The sequence below is a fragment of the Silene latifolia genome, chromosome 2 (genome assembly GCF_048544455.1).
Source record: "Silene latifolia isolate original U9 population chromosome 2, ASM4854445v1, whole genome shotgun sequence".
Classification (NCBI taxonomy): Eukaryota; Viridiplantae; Streptophyta; class Magnoliopsida; order Caryophyllales; family Caryophyllaceae; genus Silene; species Silene latifolia.
The window spans coordinates 194,373,291-194,397,358 of NC_133527.1; the positions used below are offsets into that span (position 1 = coordinate 194,373,291).

At 34.6% G+C, this 24,068-nt stretch overlaps 2 protein-coding genes and 1 long non-coding RNA gene across 3 annotated transcripts; 2 read left to right on the plus strand and 1 right to left on the minus strand.

Annotated features, from left to right (window-relative positions):
* The first annotated feature begins 2,290 nt into the window (after positions 1 to 2,290).
* Positions 2,291 to 5,070, plus strand: LOC141644165 (homeobox-leucine zipper protein ATHB-13). The gene is made up of 3 exons (XM_074453636.1): positions 2,291 to 2,886; positions 3,335 to 3,735; positions 4,469 to 5,070. Exons 1-3 carry the CDS (start codon positions 2,754 to 2,756, stop codon positions 4,835 to 4,837), a joined length of 903 nt encoding a protein of 300 aa, XP_074309737.1. The 5' UTR covers positions 2,291 to 2,753; the 3' UTR covers positions 4,838 to 5,070.
* A 5,977-nt stretch (positions 5,071 to 11,047) lies between these two features.
* Positions 11,048 to 14,929, minus strand: LOC141644166 (uncharacterized). Its single transcript, XR_012543922.1, has 3 exons — positions 13,680 to 14,929; positions 13,219 to 13,256; positions 11,048 to 11,928 (listed from the first exon to the last, which is right to left on the minus strand). It is a non-coding gene; the product is annotated as an uncharacterized LOC141644166 (long non-coding RNA).
* A 4,194-nt stretch (positions 14,930 to 19,123) lies between these two features.
* On the plus strand, positions 19,124 to 23,527 carry LOC141644174 (putative serine/threonine-protein kinase PBL3). The gene is made up of 6 exons (XM_074453645.1): positions 19,124 to 19,592; positions 21,042 to 21,400; positions 21,488 to 21,623; positions 21,964 to 22,100; positions 22,178 to 22,301; positions 22,719 to 23,527. The coding sequence occupies exons 1-6, from the start codon at positions 19,532 to 19,534 to the stop codon at positions 23,156 to 23,158; spliced, it is 1,257 nt and encodes a 418-aa protein (XP_074309746.1). The 5' UTR covers positions 19,124 to 19,531; the 3' UTR covers positions 23,159 to 23,527.
* The last annotated feature ends 541 nt before the right edge of the window (positions 23,528 to 24,068 follow it).

Below are 24,068 nucleotides of genomic sequence, written 5' to 3' on the forward strand. Positions count from 1 at the left end.
TGTGTCGGTCAAGCCCCACGTAGTCAAATTGAAGTGTGGAGGTGGAAAACAAAGACTTACAATGAAATTTGTGTCCACAAATAAAGAGATTCATCTGTATCACAAATTTTCATTTACAGAGAATAAAGCTATTTAAACCATCACTTTTTTGGGTTGATGGTAAATATCACCCCTCCGTTGTAATTCACAGCGGTTATAGGCTTGTTGCATTTGTATATCTCGAGGGTATCAAATAAACGGTTTGTGAAAGATAAAATATTACTCAAAAAAGTTGTTTTGCTTTATGAGTAAAATTAAACTTACCAACTTCTAATTTTCAATGAAACATTTCACATATTCTCTTCCCTTTAACACCAAGATGGAATTCATTTATGTGCATGACAATTGTCTTCTTTCATCTAAGATTTACTTGTTTATTTTTGGACAACTGTCTAGACAAGCTGAAATAGACTTTGCTTCTATGGGTCATGGCTGGAGTAAGAATCCATCTAACCATCTATACAGATTTATTCATTAATTAAACCATTTCACAAAATTTTAATACTAGTTGTTGACTTTACACAACTTGCGGGCTTTAATTTACTTGATTAATGGTGTTCTTTACTGCTGCTAGCCTGCTATATTGGATGTAGAAAGTGACTACGTTAAAAATGCATTTGCCCATATTCTGTAATATGCTTGCTATAATATTTTCATGCTATGTAATGTCATCCGCATATCATTATTTTATACTACATCAATAGTCTCAAACTGCACGTTAGTTTTGATGCAGTCATATTAATGTTACTGGATTGAATGGAATTGATCAAATTGAAGCTTAGAAGTTGTAGTTAGTCTTGTTTAAGATGACAATCTCCGTTTCAATGGTAAATGTATCTAAATATTAGTACCACTTAATGATAATAAGACAAATACCGTTATCATATGATACCTATTTAGATTCGTTTTATAATTAAAACGGATATTAAATGACGTCTTAACAAGAATTTGTGTATTAGTTGAGTTGAAGTAAATTTTAAACAATTGGTCTCCCTTGTGACGGGTTACCATTTGTGACGGATATTTTGTGAGATAAAATGGTAACAAAAAGGGTTAGTGGAGAAAGGGGACCACATGAATAGTGTTGCAGAGAGAGAAAAAGTGGGTACATTGTAAGGTAAAATGGTATCCGTCTTCAGCTTGTGACGGATATGTCATGTCTTCAATGAGAATTTGTGAATTTTAAATAAACACAGTATGCTATATGCATTTACTCATCAGTAGAATAAGGGAGTCTATCTAATGCACGTGTTGCTCTGATTAAATTGGGTGTTTTGGACTTTTGGCTATGATAAGTTTTGAAAATGTACAAACTGCTACATGTCGGGATGTTATTTTTGTTACATCGAGTGATTGCTGTTTTTTTTTCGAGTTTTACTATTAGTGCGAACTCTTTAGTCCTCTTGTTTCAAATTTATTGTGGCTATATTTTTTCTTTCTAGGAGTGTCTTAAAAATGACAGTTTTTGTGCGCACTAATTTGTCATTTTTAGGACGGATCTTAACATTAGATTAATGATGATTTGTACATCTAATAAAGTTGACTTTGATCTGCTAGACTCGTGAAGTTATGGTTAAATGATAACTCTATTGCATTAGAATGACCTGATGATATCTATTTTGATATATTTTTTAATGATAATATAGTAGTATAAGAAAAAGTTAGTGAGTAAATTTGGTTGGTTACATCTTGGATTGAATTGAGTTTTAGATCTACTCAGGATGAATTGTTAGCATTTCATTTTGGGGGTGAGTTACTTTGAATTCGGCCATTCTCATCATGTTTTTTCCTGGTCACTTTGAATCAATCGTTTTAAGGTCGGCGATTAAACAGGCTAATTACTACGAATTGAAGTAGTAGATTGATTAAAAAAGCTTGTTTTAAATAAAAAAAAATGTTTACTAAAGAGTGTTTGAATTAAAAATAGTCGTGTTGTGTCATGTTAGATCATTTCATTTTTTTTTTTTCAATTGGGTCATTATACGGTCGACTGGTTTGTGTGGTTGATTTCGGGTTAGCTAATTTTTGGTTCGACAAAGCTCAAGTAGGGTCGAATCTGATTCAGAAGGGCCTTCTATTTCGGAATAATGATATGAAAATACTCCGTAGTTGTTTTGATATATAAACAATACATATCTTATACATAGTAGTAAATAAAGACAATACATGTGGAATGGACGTAATACATTTTAGTGAGACGGTAAAATTCATATGATGTATATACATGTTGATTAATTTAGCTTATTTTTCCAAAGCAAAAGCTTATTATATATAAAAAGGATTCTACTATGAAGCTCCATAATATTGATAACAATTCTTCTCCCTCTCCTTCCCTTCCCCACCCCTTTCCATTCTCTTTAAAATAAATCTTGGACCCTTTCTTAGAGCTAGTAAGGTATATAAACAATCTACCATACACCAAACAGTGCACAATCTACAATCACAAAATTCTTGTTTATATATATGTGTATGTACTCTCCTCAATTATTTGTAATAAATTTTTTCAAAACATCAAAATTGAAGTCCCTTTCCAAGTTTCATTCTCTTGACTGTAGAATCCTGTAGTCTCCGGGCCGCCTTTCTATGTCAGTCCCTCTATATTTGCTGTAATTAAGTCGATTTCGACATGTCGATCAGATCAGGTTTAATGTTCCTCTAAGATTAGTGTTGGTGGTGGTTAGCAAGAAGCTTCACTAGTTTACATTAGGAAGGTCATGAGTACTACTTGTACTGGGATGTCTTTCTTCCCTGCAAACTTCATGCTTCAAACTCCTACTGATAATGACCATCATCCACCTTCTTCTCTATCTTCACTCATGCCTTCATGCAATCCCCAAGACTTTCATGGTATATACTCTTTTTTCCCTCTTATATTGTGAACTAGTAGTTGGTTGATGCAGTTCTCGACGTAATTTTCATTATTCAGGACTCCCTGATCCCTCCGTCATGGGAGGGAGCCTTGAGGCATTGTGTAAAGGTTGTTGTATAAGAATGATGCGGTCAAACTTAACAAGAATAAGAATTATGGGACTTACTTTAGTATTCTTAAGGAATTTATGCATATTATTGTAGGGTAATGTAATAAACTTGAGTATATTCTTTTTTTTTTTTGGCAGCGGTAAAGAAAGAGTTTTACATAGAGCGATCTTCAATCTTGGGTGTTATTATAGTCATTATACTAGCATGAAGTTGATTATTCATTGACTTGTTTCTTTACATGATTTACTTTGAATAGTTCAATTATGGAGTGTCTAAGTAACATAACACAAACTTGAACTATGATTTACTCTCTCAGGAATGACACCGATGCTAGGAAAACGATCGATGTCATTTTCCGGGATTGACATGTGTGAAGATACAAATGGGAACAATAATGGAGGAGATGAAGATCTATCAGATGACGGGTCGCAATTGGGAGGGGCAGGGGAGAAAAAGAGGAGACTAAACATGGAGCAAGTGAAAACCCTTGAGAAGAATTTCGAGTTAGCGAACAAACTTGAACCTGAGAGAAAAATGCAATTGGCTAAGGCACTTGGTTTACAACCTAGACAAATAGCAATTTGGTTCCAAAACAGGAGAGCTAGGTGGAAGACAAAACAATTAGAGAAAGATTATGAGGTTCTTAAGAGACAATTTGATGCTGTTAAGGCTGATAATGAAGCCCTTCAATCCCAAAATCAGAAACTCCAAGCTGAGGTACTTAAGTGCAACTTGGACAATTTTCCCTATTCTAGATCAATTCAGGATTCGGAAATATCGTCTTTCTGTTTCTTAACACAAAGTTAGGTCTATGTGCATCTGACCCCCTACCTTGCCAAAGGCGTTAGCCTTTGAGACACTGGGATAATGTGAAAAACGACAATGAAACTGAATTTTGAGTTAAACTTTTAAGGGTGTTCTTAAGGAATTTGAGCAATTATGCTGCCTTTTCATCTTTCATAAAATTCTTTCATAAAATGCATGATTATTCCTGAGGCACTTTTTTTTTTGTATATTGCCTTTTAGGGTTAAACTGATTAATTATTCATGTTCTTTTCTGAGATATACAAAAGAAGAGGGTGTTTTTCTTTCTAAAAATTTATAAAAACGGAAAATTTACTGATGTAAAATGGTCAGTTCACATCCTTTTCTGTTTAAGTTTCTTTCAAGCTGTGTCTTTAGGACATTTTCAGCACAAACACTGTGTATATGGCCTACTTTAAACAAAAGTTTGGCGCATTAGATGATTGTTTTTATTGTCACATCATAGTTGCTTGATTTTGATTCAAAAAAAGTTGGCTATAATTTGTTTGCCAGTAAGTTTCTCTTAAAACAGCATTATCCGTCTTAAGATGAAAATGAGTCAAATATGCTTCCACTTGCGACTTTACGGATATTGACGTCTTAAACAAGAATTTGTGTTTGTTTTTAAATTTGTTTATTTTTGCAGATAATAGCACTAAAATGTAGGGAGCCAACAGAGTCGATCAATCTAAACAAGGAAACTGAAGGGTCGTCAAGCAATAGAAGTGACAACAGCTCCGAGATTAAGTTGGATATCTCAAGAACTCCGGTGGACAGTCCTTTGGATCTCTCAGCCCATCCGACAACCACAACAGACAACGCTACTGCCAGCATCACTGGACGGTCTTTCTTCCAGCCGATGACCATGAGGCCTAATGTGCCACATGGGGCTCAATTACTCTTCCAAAGTCCACAACCACCGCCCGTCAAGGAAGAGACCTTCACCAACATGTTTTGTGGCATTGATGATCAAACTGGATTTTGGCCTTGGATTGAGCAACATAACTTCAATTGAGCGAGCTTCCTCGCGTTTAGGCCCCTCTCGTCAGAGCGAATATTTTGTTTTATGAACTCAGAAGGAATCAAGTTAAGGAATTTTATATAATGGTACCAATTTTTTCAACTCAAATTGTGATTTTAATATTTGGTGTATAAATCAATATGTCAAGTGATCAAAATTAAGGTGGTTTTGCCCAGCTTGGGTTTTTCGGTACACCGGAATCAAATAAGCATTTGCTTCAGATCAAACCATCTTTGTAGATCATGAATTGAAAGAAGATAAGTCTCTACACATGTTAGAGGACAAATGTCGTCAGAATTTCTACTGTAATCTTTGGTCTAAATGACCTTTAAGAAATCAGTTTTTGAGTCTCAATTACTTTTGTCTTCCAATTTTTAAAAAACTGAAAAAAGTAACAACAATAATATTATCCATGAGTCTAAATGACTCTCGTCTAATAACCCAACATAAGAATTTTGTCGAAAATTATATCGAAGAACTGTTTTTTCACAAGAAAAGAGGCTCAACCATAAGAATTACGATTTATTTCATCACTTGTAAAGCTTTAAGAAAAATTTGCTAGTTAATTACGACTACCATTGTAGTAGTGATTACATATCTCCATAAATTGATAAACTCTTCGTCAATATATACACATTTAAGAGAATATTATGTGAATTTTTTACGCGTACAACTTTGATCGTTTATTCAAATTTCAAAATATGTTTTGTAATTTGAACAAATTTAAGAAGTTTTGAATAAAAATGCGTGTTAAATTATTATTTTTTTTAAACATTTTCATCATTCAAACACAAATGGTCATAACACCATACACTTTAGAAACCTCGAGGGCGTAAGTCAAAATGGCACCCACACAAGAAAAAGCAGGTTAGAAATGTAAAAATAAAGTTACACTTTTAGCACTACTGACCATGCACAGTGGTTTAAAGTAGAAAAGTTGGTAATGATCAAAAGCTGATTATGATTGCATCAATCACTGCATGGCATTCACTTTATGGTCCCATATCACATTTAAACAAAATCTACCTGAGTGGGTAAAATAAAATATACCGTCCAATCAATTCTTTACGTTTGTTTTGAACGTAGAGAGTAATATGTATTTGTGGTTTACGAAATGCGAAAACGAAAATGTAATCTGCATATGAGCAAGTAATTTGGAGTATATTTTTCTTTAGAAAGAAAATGGAAATGTAATAAGGCTGAAACACTTAAATAAGAAAATTAAAAGAAGTGACTAGGACATAGGGATATACAAGTGGACAAATTTATTTTCTAAAATCAATATTTTCACTTTTTGTACTTTTTTCCATTTTTGAATTAAGTATAAAAAAACATTCTTATAAGCCAAATGACAAATGCAATAAAAGCTTAAACACTTAAATAAGAAAAAAAAAAACTAAAAAAAAAAGTGACTAGGACCAAGAATATACAACTTGACAAGGTTATTTCTAAAACCAATATTTACACTTTTTGTACTCTATTTCCATTTTCGATTAAAGTATAAAACCTCTTAGAAGATAAATGACAAAGAACGTAAAAAAGTAATTTAATCGCATCATTTCTTTTAATTGTCCTTTAACCAGACCTCAACCTCGCCAAGAGTAAAGTCGTTATAAACTTATCTACACTTTATATCTGATCCGATCTAAAAACCTGACCCGAATGCCTCGACCGGGAATTGATTGCTTGACCGGATTGTGCACTCACAAGTATGAAGCACACATTCCAAGGCCATGAAGAAAACGACAAGAAGAAGGATGGGAAATGAAAACAAAGTAAGAGAGTGGGAAATAGTCACTATCGCCAAAGGGACGTATGGCTGTCTCTCTTTTTGACAATGAAAGGTTCCCTTTTTATGCCTTTTTTATTCATCAAATGTATCTTGCATTTTACTTCTCCATCCATCCTAACTAGGATGGCAGTCGGTCGGAGACCCGATCCAGACCCTGAGGGTTGGATCTTAATGGGTCGGATATGAGTCTCATTTTTTCAGATCCAATGGGTATAGGACGGGTATGAGTCTTAAGAAAATATTTCGAGTCCGGGTTTAAGTTATGAGACTCATACCCGACCTTTAGACCCTTTATTAAAAAAAAAAATAATAATCAAAATCACAACTTTTCTGAATTCATACCTTTCTGAATTTAGGTATTCTTTCTTAATCTCTTTGATATGTATATTGGATTTGGTAGTGTACAGAAGAGATTAATAAACTCAATGTTAAAGTAGTATGAATTTTTTTTAAATATTATAGACCCTATAGCTGTTACCCATGGGGTCTTGGTATGGATCCTCAAATTTTAGACCCTTGCGGGTCTGGGTCGGGTACGGATCCAAAAGGAAAATCTCGGGTCCGGGTCCGAGTCTAGGCGGACTCGACCCAAATCCTACCCATTGTCATCCCTAATCCTAACCTTCTTTTCTCTAACACTTATTTTCAATTTTCAAATAATCTTATTTAAGACAAAAATATTCATTTAAATAGTACAACAATTTAAATAGATATCATATAAAAAAAAAAAGATAATTATTTGAATAATAGCAAAAAGTTTGTCTATTATTAATTATTATCATCAAGTGGTAATATTTTTAAAACTAATACTATCATAAGCAAGATTAACGGTTGAATGTTAATTGCTTGACCTGCTTCTTGTAGAAAGTTTTATAAATTAATTATATACATATTACTCTCTCCGTTTCGAATTTTGTTTGCCTATTTCATTTTTGAGGTGTCTTACTTATTGTTTGTATCTTTCATATATACTCAATTTGGTCCACTTATCATCTAATAATTGACCCCTCCCTCTTCTTTCTGTAATCTTCGTGCCAAAATCAAAGATAAACAAATGATCGAGATGGAAGGATTATTATTTTTCCTTTACAACTTAATTATATACATATTGCATTTTCATTAAAAAAATTCATATTTATGTTAGTAATTTACGTTGTAATATTAATTCTACAATTAATAATTTAGTCTTTATTACTCTCTTGCGAGATAAAATAAACGTAAATTATTGATTGTGATGACGAAAAAAAAAAGGCTAGATCGCTACTCGTAAGAATCTGATCTGTAAAATTTACCTGCCTATCCAATTCATTCGTTGCATGATTGCATGAATTACTACAAAACACAACCCAAAGAGACGAGTAATATCTTAATCCAAAAGTAAAACATGATTAATCTAGCTTAACTCGAGGTAGATTATGTCAGAGATGCAGATAAAAAGTACATAGTACGTGTTTTCTTCAATTAATAATCTTATCATACGTCAATTTGCAGGCTACTTATTCCTTTTCCATACTTTTTTATTAACCATTCAAATTAAATAATTACGCAAATTACAGTATGCGACTGTTGTATGGTGTGACGATAAAAAAGTTAAAAACATTTTATGATAAAAAAGTCATCATTTAAGTTCAAAATTTACCATTTCCTCATCACTTTTAATGTAAACTGGACATTATTTATCGTAAAATGATCACTTTTAATTTTTTCATTGCACTTAATTATACAACGGTTGCACCCAATAACGACTAAATTAATTAAGTCTTGTTAATATATATAGTGCAATTAATGCCTGGGATCATGTGCCCACAGTACAGATTAGCTCCTTGGCAGGAACATGGTTACAAATTTTGGCATCTTGGTTGTTGTTTCAGATGCCAACATTATAGTATAAATTAATTAATTAATTTAATTATAAATTATGTACTTATAGTGGGAAATTAAAGTACTTAATAGTAATTAATAAATTTAGATGCTCCTTAGTGGCCACATGCTAAGTGGTTTAATTACAAATAAATAATTACCCAATTTAGATTGTAATGGATTTGGTTGGATATTTTGCAAATTCTACATGAAAACAATTCCTGGCATGTTGGACTTTTAGTGAAAATTATAATATTAGTGTTGCATGTGGTGGGCACTTGGCTTTGCAAGGACTTGGAAACTCACTTAATTAGTACTTTTGTTTGTTAATTAAATTATATAATTGCAAAATTTGTATGTAATTGAAATAATAAATCTTTTGAGAAATCATTTTATTGCTATATGTATGTATTATTGTAGAGTTCTCGAAAACAAAATAACCAAATGTACATAACGAGTTACAATGCAAATAACAAATGATTTGCACGGCGAGTTACTTAGTTGTGTATGTATTAACACGAATAATTACTAGAAAATTTTACTCCTATGTTGTTGTGAATGAAGATTATTTTGAAGTCTCTACTTTAAAAATAATTACATAATGCTGAAGTTCACAAAAGTTACTTTTTTTTTTTTGGTGTTGACCAGGAGTATCCCCTACCGACAGCTGGGGCAATCTCCTTCGGGATACTGAAGGCAATTTAATGGGTTGACCCCTCCCAAGTTTGACTTTTTCATTCGCAAGAGTCAGGAATCGAACCTCTGACCACTTGTTTAAGAGATGAGAGCCCTTACCACTCACACCAGCCAACTTTGGTTCACAAAAGTTACTTTTAAAGCTAATAAGAATAACAAATGAATCATCACACATACTACATATAATTTTTATTGTTGATGACGGGGGAAACCGCAGGCCGCAGCCTCTACTTTTAGATAGACCTCCAAATAATACGTGATAATCTGCCAACCAAGAACATTAGGTGAATCACCCTTTTTAAAAAGCAATAGGCTCGAGTCTAAAAAACATAGCTTAAGACCAAATATAATCCTACAAAGCTTTTTTTTTTACACTTGAAGTTAACACCCTTAAAAAATTCACTAAAATTTTAATTTTTAACTATTATTACTCCGTACTAGAAAATATGAGACATGACTTGATGGAAACTCTATGAGTTGGCCCAATTAAAATGTTCCACTCAAACTTGGGCCATGAGGCATACAGTATGGATTGGACATAATACAAAGGGTGGCATTCAAAGCGTTTTGCTTGTGACGGGCTAATCACGTCACAAGTTGAAGACCTCTCATAAAAAGAGAGAGAGGATAAGGTGGGGCACCCCCATGTGCTTTCCACTCACCTCTAAATGGGTATTTTGTGAGAGGAAACGGTATCCGTCACAAGCTTGTGACGGATATCGCCGTCTTCAATGAGATTTTGTGGTGGCATTAAAGCGTTTTGCTTGTGACGGGCTAATCACGTCACAAGCTGGGAACCTAAGGACCCACCAATTTAGAAGTGAGCACAGTATGTAACTATGTATGTATGATGATTCATTGATTAATGATTGTAATTTGTATGCGAATATGTGGATTATTATATTTAGCCAATCCATTTTGTGTTTATTTTGGCATACACAAGTACACCAACACACACTCATGAATCACGATTCATGAAATGACATCCATTATCAAGTGTTTTTTTTGTTGAGTTTCGATTGAATTTCATACATTGATTATAGTAAGTAGTAATTGTTTTTTTTTTCCCTTTTTTAGTAAGGTAAGAGAACTGAATTTATCCTCTTAAATAAGATCAATTTATTTCAGCCTTTCAAATAAACGAGGTAAGTGAAAACCATAAACTTTGAAACTATCTCGAAACAATTGTATTTGAGTCCAACAAAGGCCATAAAATCAATGAGTTTATGGGCTAACTTATTTGGTTAGTCAGCATGCTTTTATAACCATTTTTATTTACAGACCCGTTCTAATTTTAAAACTGTTGATATATCCGTTTTAAGAGAGATTTATTAATCTATAGACCTAACAAATCTGTTAACGGGTAGGCCAATTCGGGTCGGTTTATTTCGAGTTTCTCAAATTTTCGGGTTAGTTCGGGTCTGGTCGGGTTTGTTGGTCGGGTCTATTTTGGGTGAAGCGGGCCGGGTTATTTTCGGGTCGTGATTAATAGAGACAAAAGTCATTTCAAATATTTTGGGGTCAATTAAAGTTATGTTTTGTCGGATCATTTTCGGTTGAGTAGTTTCGGGTCAGGTCGGGTCAATTCGGGCTTCAAGTGTGGCAGTTTGGGTCGATTTCGGGTCTTGGGTCAGTCTTTTCGGGTCGGGTTAAAGGTCTATTAATCTATTAAAGTCACTTCTCACTATATTTCCCCACCTAAGTGACAAGATTTTGGACTATGTAAAGAATTGACTTAAACGGAGGAAGTACGAGTTATTATCGATTTCTATCTTGCGATCAATACCACCTTAAATCACGGTCGCTCCAATTTGAGCTATTCCTCATTCAAGCAATAAGCCAAGGGACACCGGCGATAAACATATACTGAAATACACAATAAACCTAAATCAACTGAGCTGATCAACGATTGTGAGTTCTTACAACAAAAAGTTTCTTAAATTAGTGAATTTGTTCTGCTTCTAATTCAATATAGAGCAGTTCATTCTCCTGAAATCCGAATATTATCTACAGAACTCTGAACTGCTAGTCTGCTACTAATCACAACAATGGCATCCTCCACGTAGAATAAAACATAAAAAAAAGGGCAAAACCAGATAAAATCCAGAATCTATATACCATAAATTCATAGTCATTAAGTAACCTTCCTCTTTTTCTGCAATCGTTGTAACTTCTGCCATTTCAGGTAAATCTGGTAGGACAGACCAGAGAAGACCATGGTAACACTACTTCACTGAGTTGCAGAGAGCGGATTCCCACTCAAAAGCGAAGACATGACAATGCTGACAAACTTGCGGGTTGTGGTGATTGTAGTGTTAGCAAGGGACCGCATAAGCAGTAGAAGAAAATGTCCCAGGCCGCATCAGAATGAAACTGACAGAATCTAATGGCTTTGTATCCACTTGCACGAGGCCAACCAAACATGAAGGCGTGTTGTATATGGTTCCCCTAGATTCATCCCAGCATTATATCCCAAGCACTTGTCTTTGGGTATCTGAGAAGGTGACGGAAGAAAGTTCCAGTAATACCTTGCTGTTATTGAATCCTGCGTAGCATTTGTGAATCCATAAAAAGCAAGGTTTAAGAAGCAGAGCCCATATCCAAGAGGTGCGTTGGGGTGTACTAGTTTACTGATGGTCTTTTCACTAGCCTGAGACGTCAACAAGATAAACAAGTATTAGATCTTCTAATCTGGTGATCGATGATGATGATGATGATGACAAACGACTTCAATGTCCTGCGGTAACAAACAAAAGCAAATGAAAGAACAACTTTAGTGCACTAGGAAATTGGCTTATCACCTTTGAGAGTGCAAAAATAGACACACCTCCAGCAACAAGAAATCTACATAGATACTCCGAAATAGTGTATCTTATGCCATATACTAGAGCAACCGTAAACATGACATCAGAAACTGTACTGCGGAAAATGATTTCACTCTTTATTTCGTAAGGACATTAAATTTCAAAGGCAGGTGTATGATCATTCTAAGGAAAGGATGATCATTGAGAGTCCCTTGATGGACCTGGGGATTTAACTAGAACAATTGCTGAATCTACAAAACGCACAGCTACAAAGTACAAGGAACAACTAGTTTTCGTGTCCCAGTCAATAGTTGCTTGTTGGGCCAACACCTCTGCCTGTGGAGTCTAGATAAGATTAAAGGGGTGGTTTATGGTTAGCTCCAGCAGTTAAGTCCTAATCCCCTCCCCGAAGAAACACTCCATGGATGTTTCTAAGACTGAATGCCTGAACTTTAGAGAGGGAGCATCACTAAGGGTGTGTTTGGATCGAGGGATTTGGAGGGAAAGGAAAGGGAAGGAGAGTAGGGGATTTAAAATCTCTTGTTTGGATAGCAAATAACGGTGGAGGGAAATGGAGGGGGAGAGATTTGGAGGGATCCATTTGCCCTCCCTTTCTCTTCCCTCCTTCCCCCTCCCCTCCCTTTCCCTCCACTTTTATTATCCAAACACACCCTATGAGTCCAAGAACTAAAATTGAAGGACCGCTCGTCAAAGAATTGGCAACAATCAAGTGCTCAAATGTTCTGAAAGAGCCTAGTAGTTTTAAGGCCAGGAAGCATATGAGTATTCAAATGAAATTACCCTTTCAAGTAGACTGCTCCTTCCATTTAGAGATATCTTCCATATTCAATACAGAATAAACTAGAACTCCGTAGTCTAGAAGTATCAATACTTGGGTTTTCGTTCTTTTTGCGCCGAGGGGTGTATATGTATAATTGTATATCTAATTACACTCTCTTCAAAGTACAACATCAACCCCAATCAGCAATGTAACATGCAGATACAAAAATCCATCTGTTCTGTTATCCAAAAATCTACTACAAATAACTACATCGACAAATTGACAAGAGTGTCACGATAGAAGAAAGTCCACATCCACGGTCTTGTGTTACAGGCTGAAAAACTTTAATCCACAAATTACTGACATGTTTTAATCTAGAAACTAGGATACTATTCCACGGACGTCATAAGAAAATATCAAGGCAGGAAGAATGAAGATATACCTGGGATCATCTTTGAGGACTTGGCTAGGACGGAGGACCTGCAGAAAACACTTTCCGTTAAAAACAGTACAAAATCAACGTGTCTTGGAAAATACCAATGATTTGGCAACTGAGAAAATATAATACACAGCCTCAACTGACAAATACATTGCTATTTGCTAACATGAGCAAGGCTAAAATCCTAGTTAACATTCCAGAGTGTACCCCGCTAAGACGTAGCAGCCTTCACACTGTGATCACAGTCATCACACTAATGACCTTCCAGACCATAAATATAAACACAAACTTGAACCAGCTCCTCTCAAGGAAAAAGTGAGCATCAGTCGATACTATTCCGTTACACTACTTTGCACATTTGTAAGCTACCTCTTACTTCCACTTTCAGCAGCAAATACCTGAGCAGGAGTAAAACAAGCTGACACAGAAATGGCAACAGAAGTAAAAGAGACTGAAACCAATACCTGAGCAGGATAAATAATGTATTTCAAAGCTTCAATCCCCATAGCCGGGACAATTGTATTCGTAATCCCTGCATTCCAATAACTCCGCCATGGAGCACCTCCCTTACTTCCTCTACACCAAAGATTAATCACACCTCACTTGCTCAGACACCAGCAAAATTGCATTAAAACCATGTCACCTAAACTGCACAATACAAGCTTAAAGCAACAAATTCAGCTAAACTGTTTCCGTTTAAGAGAATCAAAGATAAACCAAGGCTTACTTATAAAGGACCAGATCAAAGTATCAAACAGACTACATTTTGCGCCAAATTAAGAAATGCTAAATGCGCAAATCACTTCTTATCCGAGCCAAATCTCTTCATCGAACTGTCCACATTATATGTTCAAGTTCAACAACAAACTTCCACAAAACCATACACACTAAACTTTTAGCTTAAACATTGTAAGCATAGAATATATACATTTTAGGTTATTTATCTCATCTAATAAATGAAATATTATTCTAACTATACACACATAACCGTCGCACACAAGACTAATTGTATCTACCCAAAACTTAATTTCAGACTCTAATAAGTTCGCGTTTGTTCGATTACCCCTCTTACCCCGCAATTTACAAAACCATTAATGCTTTACGCACGTAATGGTCTCACTCAAGACTAATTGACTCAACCCCCAATTTAATTTCATATGAAATTGGCATTTGTAATTTGCGGGAACCATTAAAGCACTGGTGTAACGCTGTTGTTGTATGTTCGATTACCCACTAAAACTCGCACAATCAACCAAATACCCACATAATAATTAATAAAAAAAAAAAACACATTTATGACAATCTTGTAAGTATTTCATACAAATTACTAATACGATTATCTAAAACTAATAAAATAATCAAGACGATCATAGAATTATTAAAGAGAAATAATGGTTTAAACATGTTTTCTTGAAGAAGGTCTTGGCAAATGTAAGAAACCCAAATTCAACGACGCAAAACGTCAGTAAAATAACTTGCCGGAAACCTGACGCTTTTTTTTTCCATTTCCGGCGATTATTTTCGCCAGAAAATTAGTGATTACGTAATTTTTCGACAAATAAAATGTGGATTAGTATGTAATCAGTGGTAAGGAACAATGGGTTGGTGTCGAATTTGAAAATAATGGGAAAATGTTAAATTTAGGGTTTGTAATTTTGATTTCTGGAAATTTGAGTGAGGTTTTTGGTGGATGATTTGAATAAAGGGGGAAAATGTGCGGGAAAGTTCAAAGTTGATGTAACGGGGTTACGGCTTACGTGGCGGTATATGATTGGTAGGATGATGGGTATTGGATTTCCATATGGGTCCGACTTCATATGTATGGAAATGATTCGAAATGAATTACGAGTATACTCATAAATTATCAACTTCTCTTAACTTAATTTATCCGAATAATAGAAGGAAAACTATGTTAAAATTAGATTTCACATAATAAAGTTGTAATCGTCTGAAATACAAAGTCTTGGAAAATACGGTTTTTCAATAAGTTATTGAAAGACCATTTATTTGTACACGTTTAGAGTGTTTTCATACTCCTATTATTGTTAATAGTAGCTTAAAATGACTTTTTAAATTTGGTACCTGTTATTATTAAAACAAAATACATATCCATTTTAACGTTGATATATGGTAATCCTTTATATTGTTATCATCATTCTATGTTTTATGTACCAATTTTATGACTTTTGGTCCACGTTTACTTCAAATTATAATTGATCTCTCAGTAAATTTATTGAGAAATAACCGTTTATCAGAAGACCTACATCGTCTGAAATTTGATAAATTGTTTATCAATTTGTTTTAGTTTAGCACTCCCAAAGTTTAAAAGCTACTCACATTTATTAATAGCTTACGTTTAATACCAACCTTCTTTTTTATAACAAAGATGATCATAGCCAATTCGATGTACCAGACCTAAGTCAAAGTATAAATCACCCTATGCTAGAGCTTAGGCCGAGCCAAAGATACTAAAGTTCATTGAATTATTTATATGAGAACTTTAAGATGTGTAAACACTATTCCGTTAATTGTATGTTACATCCATAATTTGACATTTAAACGAGAGTTTACATGCAGTTTAATTAAGATAAACTCATGTAATAATAAATAAAAAGGAAATGTCGTTTTTTTCCTTACTGATTAACGTACTATAAGAGATTTCTTTAATTTACTAACAAAAAAACCCTAAAAATTGATGATGTGTACCTAGTAACAACACATTTCGTAGGAAATATGTCAATGTTACATCACACAATACCATACGATCTGCATGTAGTATAATTTAATTCAAGACGCCTTTTACAATCGCCTATCTAAACGGAAGAAAAATGTATAGTTGACAATCGACAATAATACGACAAATAATGTCTATCTTAATATTCTTGTTTGCCTTAACTAATCTGCTAAATACATTATTAAAATCATATATTTATTGTCATTGCAATGCATGCATGCAATACGTCCGACAAACAGCTTATTATAAGCATCAGGTGTAATCAAGTTTGACAAAAACACACGAAGACAACATAAAATTAGACAATAAGACGGTTTTATTATGAAACGATCCATTTTTATATAAAAACTATTTATTTGTTATTAATAAATATGTCTAGAAGCTATCTCGCTAAAAGTTTAAGTTGTTAATAGGAGTCCTGTAATTGGGTTTATATTCTAACACACCCTCTCATATGAATGCTCTTTGAATTTAAAGTGTGAATGCAACAACAGGCAAACTTTTAGTCACACAAGTTCTGATGTCATGTTAAAAAACTATCTCAATTCTCAACCAATTAAAATTTAAACTGATGATTGAAATTCCATAATCGATTTTATATTCTAACAAAATAAATTGTACACAATAAAACCGTCTCACAATAATATCAAAATAACTTGCGCAATAATTAGTGGAAGAAAAATTGTATGACCATCCAAATTAAGAGGAAGACTATTCTTGACCAGTCCTTGTGTTATTATTAGTTGTCCAATATCTACAAAATCAATAGGTCTTGGTATAGACGGGTGAGGCGAATAGACGGGTAAAAACCTCTAATAAAATGAGTAGGGGGGACAAGGTGGGACACCTCCATGTGCTTCCCATTTTATGACAAATGGGTATTTTGTGAGGAAAAATGATATCCGTCTATATCCGTCTATAATGAGAATTTGTGCTACAAAATTATTATTGTTCGTGTCATTCAATATCTATACAAAGTGTCAGAAAATTTTAATTTTTTGGTCGTTCAACATCCCATGTCAATTTCTACAACTAACTTTAAAAATAAGAGTCATAATCGACACCCTCATTATATATTTGAAGTATTAACGTTGTCAATATTTATTCACTCTTGTTTACATTTTAAATTAATAATATTAATATTTCTTATATATAAAAAATACGACGATCTCACTTGTTCTGAAACTCTTTTATTAACATATATAGGTTAAATAGATAACTTACATCTATGATTATTTATCGTATTCATATAATGTTAAAATAACTTAATCTTATAAAAGTCTTCACCGATCATTGATAGGTAAAGATCAAAATAAAAATTACTACCTAACAATATTACGAGTTTGTGAGTGTTGTTATTGAGTGACAAGCGAACAATAAATTATGTGGATGAACAAATCACCCTTAAAAAATATTTCTACAATATAAATATTAACAAATGAATGTGACACCTATAAATGAAATATTACGGTTTATTCATAGTAATAAGTTTTTTTTTTTTATAATTACTACCACATATAATTCAAATTTACCAAGTGCTACCAAAGTAAAATTTCTTTGAAAACTGCTACCAATATTGTTGGTTCGAATTAAAACTAACTACCACATCAGGTTAGGAAGCAAAAAGAAAAGATCTCAGTCATTCATTTCAAATTGTCATCTTAAGTTGTATTTTTTCTTCCTTTAATGCCCTTACCCCCTCCCTTATATGTTTCTAATTCATTCATTAATCACCACCTCAATTAATTTTCAATTTCACGAGTTAGCCAATTTTAATTCTTATTCTCAATCTCTCTCCATCTCTCCATTCCATTAATCTGATTCTCATTTGTAATTTCAATTTTTTTTTCTTTTCAAGTTGAGATAATTATTCTATCTCTTATTTTTTCTTCCTCTATTTGAAATAACTATTGTAATTTTTCACATTAGGGTTCTTCATTTTTCATTTTCGGAATTTGTAGCAATGTTGGATGGGACAATGGTAAATCCAACAAAAAATGAAATAAAAAACGAATAACTACAAAAGAGGAGAAATTTGGGGAAGAAGTAAAAATGTACTTGAGAAACACATAGGGGATTTAGATTAGATATAAACCTTAATCCGTGATTCAATTTGGGGGAAGAAGTTTAAAGGATTGAGATGACTTTTATAATCCACAATTTAATTTGGAAGTAATTTAGCTTAGGTTGAATGATGAGGGAAGTTAAAAGAGTAGGTTAAAAAGGGGATGTGTTTGGATATAAAGCGTCTTGCTTGTGACAGACACTATCCGTCCCAAACTGAGGAAGGATAATGTCCCTCTCACTTGCATTTTGTGAGAGGGGCACTATCCGTCTTCAACTTGGGACGAATAGTGTCGTACGTCTTCAATGAGAATTTGTGGTTTGGGTAAATGGATGATATGAATGAGGGAAGTGTAAAATAGGGGTATAATTGTCTTCACATGCGCAAATAGGAGGTTCGTGGTCATTTGGTAGTTGGTTTTAAACCGAACCAACAATATTGATAGCAGTTTTAAAGAAATTTTACTTTGGTAGCACTTGGTAAAATCTGAATAATATGTGGTAACAATTATAAAAAAACCTTAGTAATAAGGAGTAACTTTTACTATATTTTTCTCATAATTTATCTTTAATTTTTTTGTCAAAAGAAAAGGTTCAACGATAAATTTAATAACGGACTTTTAATTCAAGTCATGAGTATCACTTCTTATAACTTTACTAGTTGAGCTAACTGATATATGCGACTCATACTTTTATCTTTGTGTAACAACATCTAGATATGGCAAGACTAACCCGACCCGAATGACCCGACCTGTATAACTTAACCCGAACCCAACCCGTGCCGAAACTAAGGACAGAAGAACCTGAATGTGACTCGAAACCTAAATTAACCCGACCTTATGTTCCTATCGCACTTGACCCAAGTGTTTATTGCAAATAACTTGACAATATGTCACCCGAAAAATGTTCCGAACCCAAAATATCCGGTCCCGAATTACTGCATACTTGAAATGACTGGACTTGGACTAGCCCCGATCCCAAATTGACCCGCTTATCATGATCAGTACCAATTGCTTTGTAATAGAAAAAAACTAAACGTAAAGAATTGATCGGGACTTGGCAAGTAGTTATTTGTATTAATGAAAACTAAGCAACTTTGCCGCATCTTCTAACGACTTTCCTGACTTTACTCTTCCCGTCCATGAGTTGACTCTTCGTCGTCCTCTTCCTCAATCATCCATGGTTTAACAACCATCATTCATTCATTCGTTCACATTTCACACATAAAATCCCACCTATTTAATTTAATTTAATTTAATTTAATTTAATTTTATCTTATACCGTATTATTAACTACTCTACTCCTACCTAGGAAACTTAGTCAACCCATTTCTCTTAAATAACTAACAGTTTCAAAAAACTTCCATGTGAAAAGATAATAATATTAATCATTTCATATTGAATTGGGTAACTCAATTATTGTTCAGTTTGCCATATAAATTGCTTAAATCTTTAGTGGTTTATCCCATTTTTGCTGTGTTTTTGAGGTGAAAAATACAAAGAAATCAATAAAAAAAAGATGGGAAATTGTTTAGGTTCTTCTGCACAAGTTGATTCCTTTACTTCTCATCCTACTTCTGGTAATTTATGTTTCCCACTTTCCTAATTAGGGTTCTATTAATGTTTGGTATTTCTGTGACTAATTAATGTTTATATTTGATTTGATAAGTATGTTTGTGGTATCAATAATTGGTGCTAATTATATGTTGTTTAAGATCTTTTGGGTGTTTTCTGAGGTGGGTTTTTGCTAAAGTTTGGATTTGTGTGTTCTGATTTTGAATTAGGTTGATTAATTTTTTTGTTAGTTTGATTAATTTTCAGTATAGATATTTGTATAATTTCAGTCTTATAGTTTTACCGAAATACTTGTGTAAGACGGTTTTATACAAGTATGTTGTGAAACGGGTTATTTGATAAACCGCCTTACACGAGAATAATTTTGATGGTCTTATTTATTGCAGTGCCCTGACTGCCCTCCATGGTCAATGGCCTGTATGTTATGCATCTTTATTTCAGGGGTTTTAGTAAAGCAGTAGTGAAGTCGAGATTTAGTGATCATTTTACATGACATTTCTCCTATGAAGCAATGTCAGTGTTTAAGGCGACAAATTATGTAGTAGTTTATATTGATACTACCCCTGAGAATAGTTGTTGTATTTACCTGTACAGTTACTATGCCTCTAATCTTGTGGTGTATGAAAGTGTCGGATCTTGGTTTATTTTTGGAGTACCTTCAGTAACCACTTCACGAGTTCACGCCCTTCACGGTATACCAGCTGTGACTATACGTGTCTTGTGACTTTGTTGTGCAGGATTGAACACTATGGCTTTAGTAGTATCGAATCCTGCTCAATTTCTTTCCTCATTTTTGTTCCTGATGCTGAGTCTGGTAGATAGTTGCCACTTGCCAATTTGTTTTTGAGACTATGCATCTTGTCGATAATGTGTAGTATGTAGGTAGTGGCTCAAAGTTTACTTCTAATCCTTTTTTGAGTTCTCTAATTGAGTAGTAATTGTCATGTACCAGCTCATGCATTTACACCTCTGATCGATTTTGTTTTCCCATTATCAATGTCTGATTTTTATGGCAGTTTGAGTGATGCAACACTCGTTTGGTTAGTTACTATAGGAGTGCGTAAAATACTGGTGAAATCTATGTTCCTTTTACAATGAAGCCAAAGACCCTCTATTATTTTCTTCTGGATTATGATGAAATAAAACAAAATTGTGCACAAAAGTGACTGTACTTTTTCTTGTGAAGTAGCAGTCATTTGATGCAATCCTCGATGTAGTTTTTATTACGTGTTTTGGAAACAATACTCGAGTAAGGTTGCATACAATACATCCGGCTCCCTTAAAGCATTGGGAAAATGTTGTTGTTGTGTAACCATTTGAGACGACCCTTGGCTTATCAATTTTATCGTCATCGAACTTATTAGTCCTTTAGTCTTCTATGCCCCCATTCCATCTTTTCTTTTTGATATTTGATGCTGACCGGCAGACTTATCTTCTACATTGTCACTTGTCAGCATCTGGTGCTTCGAAAGTTACCAGTGGTAGCAGGACCAGTCAGTCAAGCCTATCGACGACGACCTCTTTTACCGTCTCAGGACCAAGTGTAGGAAGCAGTTCCCAAGGGTTTTCCACTCCAAGATCTGAAAAGGAAATATTATCCTCTCCTAGTTTGAAGGCTTTCTCTTATAGTGACCTTAAAACTGCCACCAAAAATTTCCGTCCTGATAGTGTCATTGGAGAAGGTGGATTTGGTTATGTTTTTAAAGGGTGGATTGATGAACAAACACTCTTGCCTGCAAAAGCTGGAACTGGAATGATGGTCGCTGTTAAGAAACTTAAGCCTGAAGGTTACCAGGGCCACAGGGAGTGGTTGGTATGTCTCTCCGCCTGCAAAAGTTTTAGACTCCATTAGAACTTTTTTTTCACTTCTTTTTGGTGATTATAAATGATTTTACTGCAGACTGAAGTAAACTATCTTGGTCAACTTCATCATCCTAATCTGGTAAAACTTATTGGGTACTGTACGGACGGTGAAAATAGGCTTTTGGTGTACGAGTACATGTCCAGGGGAAGCTTAGAGAATCACTTGTTCAGACGTAAGTAGCTTGATGATTACTGTCGTTCTGTACAATGGCTATAAATTGCATGCACATTGTTTAGATTGAGACCGTCTGACTCTCAGGTTACATTGGTGGGATACTTTAGGAATGTTTTATGCCTTGAACATTTTAAGTGCTGTTCTCGTATCATGGTTTATGCCTTGAACTTTATATCTCAAATTCTATTTAAGTTTTATTTTGGAAACCTTCTATATTGTTGGTTCTGGACTCCTGGATGCCACTCTTGATTAGTTATACAACGATGCTGTAAGATGCATTGTAAATTTGCCATGCTTGATATTCGAGTCATTAATTTTGTATTTATATCGTCTTACAGGAGGGCCTCAGCCAGTTTCTTGGGAAACAAGGCTTAAAGTGGCTATTGGTGCGGCCAAAGGTCTCTCTTTTCTTCATGATGCTGAATCACAAGTCATATATCGTGATTTCAAGGCTTCAAACATTTTAGTAGATGCGGTATGCTGACAATGTAAATCCTTCTTGCTGCTTTTACCTCTTTTCGAATTAGTTTCTTATATTCGTTCAACTTTCAGGACTTTCATGCCAAGCTATCAGATTTTGGACTGGCAAAGGCGGGACCTACAGGAGATCATACTCATGTGTCAACTCAGGTCATGGGTACTCAGGGTTATGCAGCACCTGAGTATGTAGCTACAGGTACACCATTTTTCTTCATCGTCCAACTTTATTCCCGGTATTTCATTGTTTAAGTTGGTAAATTGGTTACATTTTTCCAAATGAACGATGTACGGTTTGCATGTTTTGAGTTGCTGTCTCAACGATTTGTGGGGCCACATGTGAAGATAAAGAGGCCCTCCACATAGTCAAACCAAAAAACATGTATAGAAAATCCGAACCCTTCTCTATCCTTTGTTAACGTATGACGGCCTTCACCACTATGCCATAATGACGTACGATTTTCATGCAAGAGCTAAATATAACAATACTCACGCATAATTCGGACCCCCAAAATCTGAGGTCCCCTGTTCCCGGACCTAATGGAACACCCTGTTAGGCAGCCTTGTTGATGTTTACTTCTGTAAGTTGACAGTATTTATTTTTCTTTTTCAATAGGCCGTCTGTCAGCTAGGAGCGATGTCTACAGTTATGGGGTTGTGTTACTTGAACTATTAACCGGACGCCGTGCACTTGATAGATCAAAAGTTACCGAGGAGCAGAATCTAGTAGATTGGGCAACGCCATACCTAGGTGACCGAAGAAAGTTATTCCGAATCATGGATACCAAATTGGAAGGCCAATACCCCCAAAAAGCAGCTTTAAAAGTTGCTTCACTTGCTGTACAATGCATTAACCCTGAACCGAGATTAAGGCCTAAAATGTCTGAGGTGGTAGAGGAACTTGAGAAACTGCAAGATCAGAAAAGCGCTGTCAAACATTTACACGTAGGTCCCGAGAAGACATCCAGTCCTGTGAGGTCTCCGAGCAACCACCGCTCTCCTATGAATTTTATTCCCCAAGCATCTCCATTGTCAGTGGGAGCGCACAAGCCTTGAACTTGCTAGCCCTGCAATAAAAGTTATTCAGCTTAAATTTTTTTGTGTATCTTCATCAAGTTACACTTAATCCTGTATGTATGATAGGTAGTAGATTACTGTACAAGACCGTCTCCAGCTTCATATTTAGGTAATATGTCTCCGTCACGTGCCCTTTTTTCAGAAATTTTTATACGGAGTATATATTATCGTATAAAATATTTTTTGGGAGGTGTCAGATTTTTTCGTCCTTTGTATTTATGTATACTAGTGAACAGGTCCATGTAACTGTGTACTAGTTCAAAGCTTGAGATATTCACTGTAGCATTCGTGTTGTAACTTGTAATGTTATCGGTTATTTGGTTTGATTTTAAGTGATTTCAGTTTCCTTATTCTTTTATGGATTCCCAAACACTGCAGAGTTCCTGTTTCTGCTTCTTTGTCACTTTTATTTGTGTATCATCTTGCTTTGGTTCATTTCTCATATTTCTCAGCCTAAAGAAATTTTTCTTGTATCCGCGACCAGTTTCATGCTTTTTCGGCTTGCAAAAAAATAATCATGAGTCTTATATTGAAACCAAGGAGGCAGGGGCTGCCCTCCCCTCCTGAGCAATAAGATTGGTCTCACACGTGAGACCGGCTTATACAAGGATCACCTTATTGTTTTTTTTGAAGATTCCTGTAAATTTTCTGGGAACGCAATAGTCGAAGGTTGGAGTCCCAAGATTTATTTTATACTCTAACGGTATCACAGGAGAATTTGAGTTAATTAACATGTCCGAGTTTTTGAGTTGCTACTGTGATCTTATGCTTAAAAATAATACTCTTATTACTAGTCATGATCCGACCCGACCCGACCTGAATAACTCGACTCGAACCCGACCCACACTGAAACTAAAGGACTTGAATATTACTCGAAATTTAAATTGAC

What these genes read in the sequence shown, in the direction of transcription:
- LOC141644165 (XM_074453636.1), top strand. Translation starts at nt 2,754, where the DNA reads ATGAGTACTACTTGTACTGGGATGTCTTTCTTCCCTGCAAACTTCATG. An exon ending in CAATCCCCAAGACTTTCATG is followed by an intron (nt 2,887 to 3,334) that starts GTATATACTCTT and finishes TTACTCTCTCAG; the next exon opens with GAATGACACCGATGCTAGGA. An exon ending in ATCAGAAACTCCAAGCTGAG is followed by an intron (nt 3,736 to 4,468) that starts GTACTTAAGTGC and finishes TTATTTTTGCAG; the next exon opens with ATAATAGCACTAAAATGTAG.
- LOC141644174 (XM_074453645.1), top strand. Translation starts at nt 19,532, where the DNA reads ATGGGAAATTGTTTAGGTTCTTCTGCACAAGTTGATTCCTTTACTTCT. An exon ending in TACTTCTCATCCTACTTCTG is followed by an intron (nt 19,593 to 21,041) that starts GTAATTTATGTT and finishes GTCACTTGTCAG; the next exon opens with CATCTGGTGCTTCGAAAGTT. An exon ending in CAAACATTTTAGTAGATGCG is followed by an intron (nt 22,101 to 22,177) that starts GTATGCTGACAA and finishes TTCAACTTTCAG; the next exon opens with GACTTTCATGCCAAGCTATC.